The sequence below is a fragment of the Pteropus alecto genome, unplaced genomic scaffold, assembly GCF_000325575.1.
Source record: "Pteropus alecto unplaced genomic scaffold, ASM32557v1 scaffold120, whole genome shotgun sequence".
In the NCBI taxonomy this organism is placed as follows: domain Eukaryota; kingdom Metazoa; phylum Chordata; class Mammalia; order Chiroptera; family Pteropodidae; genus Pteropus; species Pteropus alecto.
The window spans coordinates 31,178-46,176 of record NW_006430061.1 but is presented as its reverse complement, the minus strand read 5'-3'; the positions used below and the strand labels follow the sequence as shown (position 1 = coordinate 46,176).

The 14,999-nt window shown below is 34.5% G+C and overlaps 1 protein-coding gene across 6 annotated transcripts in view; it reads right to left on the bottom strand.

Annotated features, from left to right (window-relative positions):
- Nucleotides 1–220: 220 nt before the first annotated feature.
- SAAL1 (serum amyloid A like 1) overlaps nucleotides 221–14,999 on the bottom strand; it is a 29,983-nt gene continuing 15,204 nt past the window's right edge. The window contains exons 8-13 of one of the 6 annotated variants that reach the window (XM_015589681.2): nucleotides 14,720–14,802; nucleotides 14,443–14,631; nucleotides 11,226–11,422; nucleotides 9,472–9,564; nucleotides 8,748–8,828; nucleotides 221–428 (exon numbers count right to left, since the gene is read on the bottom strand). In XM_015589681.2, the coding sequence (XP_015445167.1) occupies nucleotides 405–428; nucleotides 8,748–8,828; nucleotides 9,472–9,564; nucleotides 11,226–11,422; nucleotides 14,443–14,631; nucleotides 14,720–14,802 (667 nt within the window). In that variant the 3' untranslated portion in view covers nucleotides 221–404. Of the gene's footprint in view, nucleotides 429–5,391; nucleotides 6,495–7,543; nucleotides 8,829–9,471; nucleotides 9,565–11,225; nucleotides 11,423–14,442; nucleotides 14,632–14,719; nucleotides 14,803–14,999 lie in introns of those variants that run through there. The other 5 variants (XM_006904722.3, XM_015589674.2, XM_025046324.1 and 2 more) reach the window with 5 other exon arrangements.

The window sequence follows — 14,999 nt, the reverse complement described above, 5'->3', positions numbered from 1 at the left end:
CAGTGTTTCTGTTTGGAATTATTTAGGCAGCAGAGCTGTACCCCTCTTCCTGTGCCTACCTCTTCCCCACCACCCAATTGCTTTCTTCTGGTTCCTTATAGCCAGAATTGCAAAAGAAAATAAACATTTCAGCTCCCACTGACAATAAACCCTTGAATCTTTCTCATCATTTCTCCAGAGAAGCTTGGAGGGGAGACAAGAAAGAAAAAAAAATTTCCAATTAATTTCCATTTCTTTTAAGTCTGAGTAAATGCGGGGCACAGAGCAACCAGGATGATATGATTATGGAAACTATTAATCTCTCCATCAAAGGAGAGCCGACTCATGGTTACGGAGCAGTCAGCACGTTCCTCCAAAGGCTTCTGCAGCATGATCCTCCAGGTTTCCTCCAGGGCTAGACGTGCTCAGAGTACAACCTGTGGCAACTTCTAAAAGATAAAATAATTCTTGAGTGCTTCGTGAGTTGTTCTGGAAAACTGTGTTTTCCTACAATTACTCTAAAGAAAATAGTCAACCCACATTAAAACATGTCCAAATAAAAGAAAAATCTACATTTTCAGATCACTCAAAGCACATCTGAAAATGTAAAATTTGGACCTTTCAAGACCATTTCGATATCACCTGATATGGACAGCAAGCAAAGGGTGCAATTTAGAGCAATAAGTCTCCAAATTGCATAAATACTAAATACTATAGTCATAAAAATTGAAATAACTTCTAAAATTATTTAGGACAAACAGAAAAGTTGCCTGGTTTGTCTAAAACTAAAACAAAAATAAGAAGAAACTAGAGAATTCAACTTAGAGACTTCGTTCCGGGGTCCACATCGGCAGACTCTTTTTTCTATCAATGGTGACACAGTACAGAATTCTCTGTAATGGGGAAGTTAAAGGACTTAAGTTGCCTCCAGAAGTGCCTGCTGACTAGTCAAGTGACTGCTTGTTCCTGGGTACAGGTAGGAAAAGTCCAACACTAGTTGCATTTTTAAGAAAGCATACTCATGGATTTACAAACGCCACCAGCCTCCCCAAATAGATTATCAAAGAATAAATTTCAGAGATGCCAAATTCCTCAAATGGTGTGGGGTCAAGAGGGAGCATTCAAAACAAAACTACATATTCCTATGTTGACTGAGTGACTTATAATAAAGACACATATATGCATTCTCTTGAAGTGTGGACTTAGTGAAATATATGCTTTCAAGATACACTCCTTCCTGTAAGCAAGCCCGTAATTCAGGAAGTCAAACTCCTCCAGAATATAGAAAGCCTCATCATTCTTTCTTTCCCACAATCCCATTGTTGAAGTCTGCATGCACAGAGGGACTAAACAGGGAAGCGTCAGTTCTGTGAAGGGACTGTTCCTCAAAACGTTTCAATTTCTAATGTAATCATATAAACTCTGAATGAATAGTAAGGGGGAAAACCCATAAAAGTCATTTATAAACAGATCCCATGATATCAAAGGAAAAACAGCTGGAGAAAGATTTTAATAAGCAGCGTTCTTTTATTACAACAGAGTTGACGTCATTATTTATTATTTCCAACACTAAAACACAAAGCCATGTGCTACACTGGGGACCAGGATGAAAAGGATTATGTGGACTTTGCTGAGGATTTTAATATCCTCTTATTGACAATAGATAGAAGATCTGAATCAGGTCTGGAAACAGGAAATGATTTTAGTGATTTCATTACCGTAATAGAGAAAAGCATTTCCAATGACAGGGATTGACAGATGGTCTGGTAAGCCTTCACTTCTAAAGAGCCTACAGGTCAACAAGCCCAATATTGATACAAGCTCAGCTCAGCATGTAATTAACAAGGTGTCCTAGTGAGCAGAAAAGTTTTTGTAGCCTTAGCAGTGGAACAGGAAAGCTGGTGTTTAAAAGTTAATTTAAAACCATTTCACAAAGAATGATATTTAGGGGAAGCAAGAAGTAAACAGTTAAGACTATAGTTAAAGAGCTGTCATGTTCTAGTAAAAATCATATTTGCAACGAACTAGTGAGTATGGTATATATTCACTAAATTTATCTATAGGGAAAAAGTAAACTAAATTAACTAAATAAGTGGTTGTAGAATTTTCAGTTTTTTGAGACTTTCCAGATCTCATTGAAATCAAGAAGTCTGATACCTCCAGCTTCGTTCTCTTTGCTCAAAACTGCTTTGGCTATTTGGAGTCTTTTATGGTTCCATATGAATTTCAGAATTTTTTTTCTATTTCTGTAAAAACTGCCATTGGGATTTTGATAGGAATTGTATTGAATCTGTAGATCACTTTGGGTATTATGGACATTTTAATAATAATAATTCTTCCAATTCATGATCATGAGATGTCTTTCCATTTATTTGTGTCTGCCTTAATTTCTTCTGCCAGTGTTTTACAGTTTTTAGTATATAAACAAGTCTTTTACCTTCTTGGTTAAGATTATTCGTATTTTTTTTTTTATGCTATTATAAATGAGATTGTTTTAAAACATATAGACAAACAGAACAGAGAGCCCAGAAATAAACCCATGCATAGTCAACTTATCTTCAACAAAGTTGCCAAGAATACACCACGGAGAAAGGATAGTCTCTTTAATAAATGGCATTGGGGAAGACTGGACCACCACAGGCAAAAGAATGAAATTGGATCCTTATCTTAAACTGTACATAAAAATTCAAAATGGATAAAAACATAAATATAAGACCTAAAACCATAAAATTCTGAAAACATAAAGGAAAAGTTTCTTGACACTGGTCTTGGCAATCACTTCTTGGATTAGACATCAAAAGTATAGGCAACAAAAGCAAATATAGACAATCAACAAAATAAAAAGACAATCTATGAATTGGGAGAAATTATTTCCAAATCTTATATCTGACAGTTAATAATATCCAGATATATAGGAAACTCCTGCAACTCAATACCAAAAAAAATAATAATAATAATCTTATATAAAAATTGGCAAAGGAACTGAATAGACATTTCTCCAAAGACATACTAATGACCAACAGGTATATAAAAAGGTGCTACACATCACCAATCATCAGGGAAATCCAAGTCGAACCAAAATAAGATATCACCTCATACCAGTTAGGATGGCAATTATATAAGAACAAACACAAACAAAAAATAACAAGTGTTCATGAAGATGTGGAGAAATGGGAACTTGAACACTGTTGGTGGAAACGTAAATTGGTACAGCCACTATGGAAAATAGTATGGAGGTCCCTCAAAAAATTAAAAATAGAACTACCATAGGATCCAGCAATCTCACCTCTGGGTATATATCCAAAGGAACTGAAATCAGGATCTTAAAGAGGTATCTGCACTCTCATGTTCACTGCAGCATCATCCACAAAGCCAAGACACAAAAGCAACCTAAGTGTCCATCTACGTACAAACAGATGAAGAAAATGTGGCATATACATACCATGGAATATTATTCAGTCTTTGAAAAGAATGGTACATTGAAGTACTCTGCTTACATCAGCGCCATTAACATTCATTGCCCAAAGCAAAGTGACCTGGTCAAGCTCAAAGTCAAAGGACATATACTCTATCCACCAAGAAGCCATGGCAAAAGACTGGGTACACAGAGGTGAAGAAATGAGAACAATCAAATCTGCTACAGGTTGTATGACCTCCTCTGTCTGCTCCTCTTACACATGACTCTCTAGAATGCAAGCTCCAATGCAAGATTTTTAGCTCTCTCCACCACAGTATTTCCAGTATGCAGATTGTCTCTTTTGTTCGCTGCTCTCTTCCTAGTGTTTAAAACAATGCCTGGTACACAGCAGAAAATAAACATACATGACTGGCTGCCCCCAAACAGGGTCCTCAGTCTTGCAAGTTACATGATCTTTAGAGTCTAATGCTCCTGAATCAATGTTATTTCCTCAGTTTGGATTAGGAATCAATCCTTTGTTTACCCATACACTGTAAGCAGAGCAAGAATGTAGGTAGGTCAGGGACAATTCTCAGAGAAGGGGGCAAGGATAAGCAGATATCCAGATGTCTATTCCACATAATATATAAGACCCTTCAGGATCTGGTCCATGTCTACCCACAGGATGCAAATATAGTTATTAAAAGGTCATGCTTTAGGGTCAGGCAGGACAGGGTTCAAACCCCATGTCAGCTATTTACTGTCCACGTTAACTTTGGCCACGCTACTTAATGGCTCTGAATCTTCATTTTCCCATCTGTAAAATGGTAACAATTACCTTTTAAGACTATTGTAGAAGTAAATAAGATCTTCACTGAGTTCCTGGCACTCAGTAAACCTTCAATAAATGGTGGCCATTTCTACCAGGCATGTAAGTCTGGTGTCTACTACACCATTCTGTGTCCTTAGATAAACTATCTCACATTCATTTTAATTTCAACTTTAGTTGACTGTAAGAGGGGTGCATACTTAGCCCAAAGCAGGCAATACACAGGCCAGTCAGTGACCCACAACAGCCTAATAAATAGATCCTCTCTCTTCTGGGTATGGTTTCTGTGGCATGGCCCTTTCCCAGAATTTCATTTCTTGCCAGGGCCCTGAGGCATGGAAAATTAAGACTAAAATGAGAATAACCTCCTTCATGATGCTGCTAAATTATGTAAGTCTTGCAGACATAGACTTCCAAGGAAAATACAGCTGTTAAAAAAGAACACTCACATGCACACAATAATCATAGTAGAAGGACTAGGCTAATATTCCAAACTCTCTGGATCTGAAAACTAACTAGAAACCATGGAGGCTCTTTAGCTTTTATACTACAGATGTTCCTTGGGTTGCTCAAAATTGGGTTTAAGCAAATCTCATTTTATGCATATTAACCTAAGGTACATCATAGTATTTTAGCAATGCAGACTTCACATTCTATACAGAGACACAGCCGTCAGGCTGATGAATAAAAATTATGATGTGATAATGGAAGGCTGGAAGCATTCAACAAAAGACATCCTACTTCCAGTCTTAACTGGTTTCCTTTGGTTGTGCTTTAGGTCTGGCTTGGCCTTCAGTATCACATTGGGACAGGTTCTTGTAGGCTTTGTTAGCTGAATGAATAAGTACTAGACATTGGTGACCCCTAGTAATTTGTCCATCTCTAAAATTTTATGGTTCTGCTTCTTTCCCTTAGTCTCCTCTACCCATAAAATACACCATTAAAGATCACCAATAAGAACTTTTCTTATTAAAAGTATCCCACTATGGTGCCAAAACATGTATGACATCAGTTCCTATCTGCTTAGTACTCACTAACATTTCTCATGACAGTCTCCTTGTTGAGTGTCAGCTAAGACAGTGAAGTTAATATAACTTTTATATAACTAGTTTTATACTAATGGAAATGTTTTCTATCAAGTATTGGTATTGTTTTCAACTGTGTTAAATTCAATAGTATTTAATGCTAATACAATAGTTTGTGAGTTTTATTTAGACATAAAGGAATAAGCAACATTCATAATTAAATTCAGGCTTAAAATTGTATGATTTACTTGCTTTTGAAAAACATTAACAAGAAACCTCAAACATACATACAAAAATAGAGAGAATAGTATAAAGGATCCCCACATAATCATCATCCAGCTTCATCAATTCCAATTCAAGTACGATCTTGTTTGATCTACTCCCTTAACCCACTATTTTCCCCTCACCCCAGACTATTCTGAAGCAAATCCAAAACATCCTATCATTTCACTTATATACATGACTTTTGAGTAATCGTTCTTGGATTAGATCTCACACTTGCAATAAAAAGAAAAATACTGGTATGGTCTAATTCGAGAGAGGTATATACCTATTTTCTCTTTCTTAAAAGTTCTGCCAAGAGCAGAGAGGAGATGGAGTTGTAAAGTAGTAAAAGAGAACATATGTTTAAGTCGAACACAAAGTTCAGTTCTGAATAATAAAGGACCTATTTCTTATAAAAATAAACTAGTGGTGAGTTTTTTAAAAATACCAGTTAAAACAAGCAATTTCATCTATAACCCCAATATTCCTCTTCTTCAATTTACTCAAATTCATAGTTAACCCTCAGGCACGGCATTATTGTAGCCCAGTTCTACAGAATACAAATTGGTTCAACATTTTCATGCATTTAAGACTTTTTGAACCCTAAACAGAGGCTGTTTCTTAATGTCTATGGTTGGTTTCTACATGCGTGTCATCAAAAAAAGTACAAATGCTGAGAGGTGGCTTTTAAACTTTTTCCCACTTACATGCCGAAGTTATTCAGGGTAACTAAAAAGCTAAGGCAATGGGAAATGTTAAAAATAGAGTGGAAAAAAGCCTTTGATTTAGAGAGTTGGATCAGCCAAGAAAACAATTTAGCTATAGCCCATTAACTGCAGGGGATATCTTTAAAAAGGGGGCGGGCAGAGGAAAACATGTCTTCTGTATTCTGTCTGAAGTGGTTTAGATACTTTAAAAATCAAATTCAAATTTAATCAGAAATAGAATAACACATTTAACAAATGCAAACTCAAGTTCCTCTTGTCATTTCTTCCCTCCTCTGCAAAAAAAGTATAGGGAAAAAAATGAGTTTCGATTTTATGTGTACAAAAAATTCTAAATTTATTTATGCTTGTGGAGAAAGCACCATTTAAAAATATCACCATAACTGATACAAGTACTACATATTTTCTGATGAATTATTCTGATCATGTAGCATTAAAAGTGTTTTAACATTGCTCGTGCTTTATAAAAATATTTTTAATATAATTATTAAATTATATATAAACACATATAATATGTATCCTGTAAAAGATATCAAATTGTTAAATAATATATAATTATTTTTAATAGATTTAGGAAGTTTTCAAATATATCAAAATAGTATGAAAATATGTACTACCTCATAATGTTATAATAACAAGAAGTAACAAGTAATCAGGTTCAAGGCATAAATGAGAAGCAGATAATAGGACATTCCTAGCCTTCTCATGATGTATCCTAATTTTCTCCCTCTGTAATTTACCTGCTCTGACTGGCACTTTTTCCATCAGATACTCAAGGTCCTTGTGTTTCCCCTCTTAAAAATGTGCTCTTGGGAAAACAAAATATGAAATTCATATGCACTGACCAATAACTTAGCGTATTATTCTTATGGGATTATTTGCATCTTAAACTTCAAGAGATAACAAGAGTGGAATTTTTAGCATCTGCTTGTAGGTAGGAGTAATTTGATCGGTACCTTTGAAAGTCTCATGTTAAATACAGTCAACCTATGGATAAGATCATCACTGAAGATATACAAATATACATAAAGTAAACCTACCAGTTAGAGTTTAAACAGTAAGATTTTAACTTTATAGTTCAATTATTTTCAGCAGGGACACTTTCGATGATAAACTACCTCCAAACTAAAAATTATGTATCTCTTACTAAAAACAGTATCCCTGTGTTTTATCAGCAAAAGTCACTTAAGGAAAGAATATGGGAACGGGCTGTACCAGAAGAGAGGTTTTAAAAGCTGGTTTTGTTACTCATAACTGATATTTTCTTAAAAACTATTAAAATTTCTACTTCAATAACTGAAATAATGCAAACTGAATGCTTCCATAAGTGTACTTGGTTGATTTTCTGAATTTATTTCATTAGGAAGCACTATAAAGAATGATAAAAATATGAAAGGGAAATCAGATACAAACAGTTTATAAACAAACAGAAGTTATAAAACTACCTCAGTCTTAATTTTAAAAATCTGAATTCACTCAAGCAAAATCATTTACTAAAATACAACTGCTGGAATTATACTGAAAATAGAAAATTTGGCCAACATGCTTTCATCAAATTGTTAGTGGTTCTATCTTCATACAAACATTGAAAAAAACTGAACTGTAACAAAGCTACAATAACTGCTTTTGAGTTACTGACAATCTGTGGAGTCAACACAATTAACCATCACAAAATGGCTAAGATATGTTTGCATTGTGGCAAACACTATGGATTGGCTGTCCAAAAGCCATTCACATCTCTCTTCTCTCGTTTTTATCTCCTATAAAGGCTAGAAAGAAAAAAGTATAGTACTCTATTTCAAATAACAGCCAGGGAGGGCTGTCCTTCCCAATAAAAAGGTAAAGACTTACTAGGAGAAAGCCCCTTTGCCTCTTTCTCCTTTTTCCTCCCTGAATGTGGATTAAAAGACCAGAGATATTACAGTTCCCTTAACCACAAGACAATAAACATAAACACAAAGGTCTACATGGTAGACCATGTGGAAGTGAAAGGAGCCAGGGTCCCTACGCCACCTTACCAGGTCTGGACCGCCTACCTCTGGGCTTTTTATTGCATAAGACACATAAAAGCTATCAAATTAAGCTATTATAGTAAGGTTTTCCATTAGTGCAGCTAGTATGCTTATAGTGGATACAAATATAAAATTCTCACGTAAAAATCAAATTAAGAGTTATGAAAAATATCCTCACCAACACTTCAAATATTTTAAAGAGAACCTTAATAATAAGCTTATATTTTTGTTTTCCTTACTTGAAGACAACAAATACCACAAAAACAATACAAAAAAAAGAAAAAGGACGGGTATGTGGTAGTGGTGAAACAACTGATTCCAAAGACAAACAAAAGTGAGATAAGGCTGGGGGAGGTAGAAGGGCACGACTATATCACCGTACAAGTATGCTCTTATGTAGACTTTAACTAATATTTCTTATATGTCAACTGTAACTGTCAGTAAAAAAAAAAAAAAGAAAAAAAAAAGTTTATTTTTTCGGCAGAGGAAATTACAATTCACTTTTTAAGTCTGAACCTTTAAACTTGGGAAGCTTTCTTCCAGGTTACGAGCAAGGGTCTTATCAACTTCATGTAGGATTCTGAGAAAGTCTTCTACCTGTGAGTCAAACCAAATAAACATTAAGTAGAGAAAAAGGTAAAGTATTGATTGCTGACTATAAAAATGTTCTACCTGTAGTTTCTAAATAGTCCAACAGAAAAGAAATATTGACAGATCCCCATATGACTAATAACAGTACTTCCTGGACAGTCCTCTGAAACACCGAGGAAGTGACTAGCCCTTACCATTTTGTTTTACTCTTAAACTAGTATTTATCCTCCCACTGATTCCCCTTTAAGGTCCATTAATGAAATTTTATTACCATCTTCCTTGCTGACATGACCTTATTTTGAAACTGCTTTTAATGATAGCAAATATGATATAATATGAAGAACCATAAAAACCTACTGACTATACTTATGAAGAATCTTACTTTTGATTAATATATATGCTATATACTTCATAACAGAAAGGGATACTATAAATTCAGTGCTGGTTCCTTTCTCTTAAAATTTGAACTGTTCCTCAGGCTAGTCCCATGAATTATCCAGCAGTCATCTATCTGGCAAAGGCATTAAGTGTGTGAATTGTATGCACTATCTTTTTTGACAATGGCCTCAAAGATCAAGCACTTACTCTAATACATTTTATTTTGTAATCCTCTTAAAACTCAGCCACCTATACATTTACTCATACTCACCACAGGGCTATAGAAAGGAAGAAGATTATGAAATGCACAGCAACATTTCTGCTTGTTTAACTGGCCCTCCTTTAGTCCTTTAGCCACAATGTCCTAAAACAAAACAAAACAAAAAGATCTAACATTGAGAAAGGAAAAGTTTTAAAGCTATGTTTAGTGAATTGTTATATTTAGAATATAACAATTCCTTAGTGATCCTACAGGTATTTCTAACATCCCAACTGAACCCAGGATCATTCCTACTTGTATAACCCAAATATGTGCTCCACTGCAGTCCTTATTCTAGTGAAGGGGACCATCACCCACTCACCCTCCTGCACAAACCAAAAAATTGCCAAGACTATTCCTCCTCCTCGGCTGCTGTGACCAACCACCACCAACCACAAGTGTTTAATTCTATTCTTCTAATCTCATCCCACCCCTCCCCTTCGTTCACACTTCCACCGTTTAGGTTCTCACTATGTTTCAGATTATTCTTGAAGATTACCAGCCACAAAAGCCTGTTGATTAGTCAGTCCCCTGGCCTCCAGCCTCAGCTCTCTCTAACCTTCTCTCTCTTGCTTTTGGAGTAATCTTTCTAGACAGATCATGCCACTTGATACTTAAAAAAAAAATCTTTAGTAACTTCTCAGTTTCCTCAAGATTAAGTCCAAATTCCATTAAGTATGGTATATAAAAATTTTCACGTCACCACTCTGCTTTATTCTCAGCCTACCTTCCTCCTATATTCCTCTCACTTAACAGTCAAGAAAAATCTATGTCCCTCCCTCCAAAAAAACATAAGCAACAGCAAACAATGGGAAAAATACTTGTCATGAATATGCAAGATATACTATTACCCAAGGAGTTCCACTCAAATAATCAAAATGGATAACTTTATAAAGCAGGAAACACAAACAATATACAAATATATGGAAAGATGTTCAAACTAATAATAAAAATGTAAATCAAAATAAGGCACAAATTAATCACCTATGGAATTTTACTTGATATAAAATTATAATACCTAATAATAAGGATCAAGTAAAATCAACATTTTCACATGTCAAAAGCACTTTGGCAATATGTAGCCATTATGCCACAGTCATCTTCACATTTATAATGTCTAAGCTAGTAATCTAACTTCCAAAAGCCTACGCAAAGGTACTAATCCCAAACTGGAAAAGGAAAGTGGGACAATTCACCAAAAAAACAAACCACGAGAGTAACAGAAATTTGTTTTAAGGAATATTCTTTTTGGAAAACAGTCAATGAATATGAATATATTCTTCATAGTTATAGTCATATATATTTTTTTCTAAAATATATGAATAGAAAGGTTATACTCAAAAGAAAAATATACTAACAATCCCAAACATATTCAAGGTGAATATTTCTAAAAATAAGTTTACAATAAATTTTAAAAACTGAATTTTTGACAAATTGGGTATTAAAGTGGCTCCCAATGAAGTCTTTCAGTGAAATTATCTAAAGTAAGGAGAAGTGCTTATAATATGTTAAAAGAAACGCAGTCTATAAAAATTTTATCTACTGCATTATGTGAAAAACATATATATAAATATACCAAACCACATCAGTTGTTGATTTAAGACTATAACCTTAGAGTGATAAGTTTTTTCTTTCTCTATTTTCCCAATTTTAATATAGTTATACTACTTTTATACGCACAAAATAACAACAGTAATAATAAAGTTGGGAGCATCAAACAATTTATGTTTTCTGTAGCTGAAACACTATTAATACTTCTTTCTTACCTTTGTTAATACTTGAAAAATATTAGAAAGAAATTCACACGAAATATCCTTTAAGATTTTTAAGTGGAAATCATCTTGGGTTAAATCAGACTTTTTAGTTTCTTCTTCATTCGACTCTGCTGAGTTCTCTGGTTTCTTCTGACATTGTTCCACATTTTGTAAGACACGAATCAGGCTATCAATTAGAGGAAGATCTACTGTACAATCAAGAGGTATGGAATTAGCCAGTTAAATTTCGTTATTCATTCATGATTCATTCATTCATACTGAACGCCTACTAGAGGTAGGCATGATATTTTAGGTACTAATAGTGAACAAAATCATTAAGGCTTCAACTTTCGAGAGACATTTTTATACTCTCAAACAAGCAAATGAATAAAATAGATCATTTCAGATTTTGATATGTTCTGTGAAGAAAATTAAAGGGGAATATAATAAAGTAGCTGGCAGAGGAGGCTCTCTGAAGAGGTGACACTGAGTTGAGGATTAAAGAATAAAAAGAATCAATGTAAAGAATCCAGGAAAACATTTCAGGCAGAGGGAACAAGTGCAAAAGCCCCAAACAAAAAATGTCCTCGGAGGTCTGAAACACAAAAAGGCGGCTAGTGAACAAGGAAGGTACAAGATGAGTTTGGAAAGTTGGAGAAGAACTCTATCAAGTAGGGCCTTGGAGGCCACAGAAAAGGATTTGAATTTTAAACTTTGACTTTCATAAAACTCTTAACCAAAACTTTTAAGTTTTGTTTTACTAAGTTTAAAAAACGTATGATTTCTTAAAAGACAGAACAATCATTTTAATTAGCCTATAATAAAAACTGTACATAAAACCAATGCTCAGACGCAAAATGTATTTTATCGCATGAACATGCTAAAATGTATTTCACTCTAAATTAACCAGTGATTTTAACTCTACGATTTCTGCTTAATAATTGCAAATCCAGGGAAAAAGTTAGCTATCGCACAGAATCAAGTATAATGGCTTCAAAAAAAATTCTAACATTTCCAAACATGTCATTTCTAATACATGGTAATGGCATTTTAAAAAAATTAGCAACCAGGAAAATCTTATCCTTTATTTCTTCACTCAATGTCACCTATTAAGAGCACCTCCCTTACCGGGCTGCTTTATTATATTCCCCTTTGATTTACTCCCACTTTCTTACTTGTGTTATCACCAACTCTTGACTCTTTAACACCCAAATCTTTACATCCATGACTTCCCTGTAGGTCACTGCAATCTATATACTATACCAGCCTCTCCTATCTCTTTCTCAGTCATAACTTTGCAAAGCCCCTATTCAAGGCTTAGGGCAGGATGAGGGGTTGGGTGCTAATCAGTGGCTTAAAGGAGCATCTTTATACTTTCTCATCCAATCATAAAAATCATACATAAAAGTTTGGGGGAGGACGTGAGAAAAGGATAAAGAACACCTAGTCCCATAACATCAATTTATAATGAATTTCTATATATCAAATAACATGACATCAACACTCATTAAGCAAACTACAAATGATAAAAAGAAAAAAGACAAACATGTTAGTAAGAGACATTACTTTTCCTCTCACTCCATATCAAATCAAGTCAAAAAAAATAACCAAGGTTACAGAAGACCTCAGCTCTAGACTCATAAAGTGCCTGCTCAACACCTCCGTTTGGATATCTAGAAGACATCTCAAATTCAATGTGTATCTCAGGAAATGCAACTCTTTTGGACAAAAATGCCAGACTTCTTTCCTGACCCTCCCATCCTGTCAGCAAATCCTGTTGACACTACCTAAAAATGATCAGAATCTATTTTTTCCCACCACCTCTAGTCACCGCCTTCATCCAAGTTATATTATCTCTTGCCTCAAGTTCACAACAGCCCCCTAACTAGTCTCCCTTTTGAACACTTGCTCTGCTACGTTTCTTACAAACATGGCTGCCAGAGGAAGCCTGTTAAAGTCAGCTCATGTCTATCCATCCTCTGCTTATAACTCTCCACAACTCCCTATCTCATTCAGAATAAAAGGCAAAATCGGTCCCTCCACACTCTAGTCCATTACCTCTTTTGGCCCCCTATACTATTTCTCTCTCCTGTGCTAACTGCACCCCAGCCATACGAGGTCTCACTGATCTTTCTTAAATATACGAGGTATACTTCTAGTTCAAGGTTTTTATACTTGCTGTTCCCTCTGTCTAGAATGCTTTTCTCCCCAAGTATTCACATGACTCACTCCATTATTTCCTTCAGGTCTGTACTCGATGTCAACTTCTCAAATGAGGTAACTTATCCATAAATGCAAAAAGATTCTTAAAACATTCAACATTTATTTTTCATTAAAAGTTCTTAATAGGAATAGATGAATATCTCCTAAAGTGGTAAAACGTAAAACATAAATTGCTTGAAATCCATCATCCACTGTGCCCCAAACAGAATTTCTAGAAACAGTCCCAAGAAAGTCAGGAAGAAGGTAAGTTTTTCCATCACCATCATTATTTAACACTAGAGGTACAAGGCAACCCATTAGATAAGAAGAAATCAGGTAGAAAAGTAATAAAACATACCTAACTTAAAGCCTAAGATTCCCACTCAACAACTATTAAATACAGTAAGAGAATTCAGAAAGGTTACTGGTTGTAAAATTAAATACACAGAAATCAATAGCCTTCATATATTAAAACAACAATAATCAAGCACTACGGGTACTGATACATGACAACAATGGAACTGAATGAAATGTACAGAGATATTTAAAACATAGTTATCACGAAATTTCAAATCAATGTAGGTTAAACTGGTTTATCTATTAACCGATGTTGAGACAACTGGGTACCATCTGGAAAAAAGCTGAAACCATACCTCACTTGTAACGTCTGAATAAATTCTAGATGGATCATGGATTTAATTGTAATCATAAAAAATCATTCTGTGAAAGCATACTTATTAACATAGAAAAATATTCATTTTATATTTCTAAATGAAAAAAAAAGGATTTAAAACTATGTATGTTGAGTATCTAACAATTATCTCTAGACAGTAGGAATACAAGCACTATGTTTCCTTTTATAAATTTTACACATATTTTTGTGTTGAGAAAATGACTTTTTTTTATAATCAGGAGAATAAAAGCACTAAAATAAAAATGGAAGAAACCAAATGAACAATCAACAAAAACCTGGGCTTTAAAATCTGATAGACTAGAATTTAATTCTGTGAACTAAAATGATACTTGCCATTTTCTATCTTTAGATACTCCTGTTCTGATTGTGAAGCATAGATAGCAGACAACACTGAGAAAATGGAGGCTAGCACTGTTTTCTGTTCTTGAAGTATAATGGGTGGATCATCAGGCTGGCAGAATTCATGGCAGACCAAGTCAAAAAGTAAATTCCAAGTGTCTTTTCCAGTATCAGAACACTGTACTTAATAAAGATGATAAAGAAAGTAGTAATTTAAAAAGAGCAAACAATTAAATGAATAACTTTAGTCCTTTCTCATATAACATCTTACCAATAGCTTGAATTCCATCATCCACTGTGGTAAGCAGCTGTAAGATATGCATGTAAGCATCAAGCCCTTCCAGATTTTCAGAACTAAATACAAAAAGCAAAAGCACTGAATTAACAACTTTACTATCTATGGGATTACAATCATTTATTCATTCAACAAATATTCATCATTCTATTCTAGCCACTGCCCTAAACATTGAGAATAAAACGGGGAACAGGACAAAGTCTCTGTGCTCATCAGTGTTTACATTAAATAGGAAAATCAGTCAAAAAACAAATAT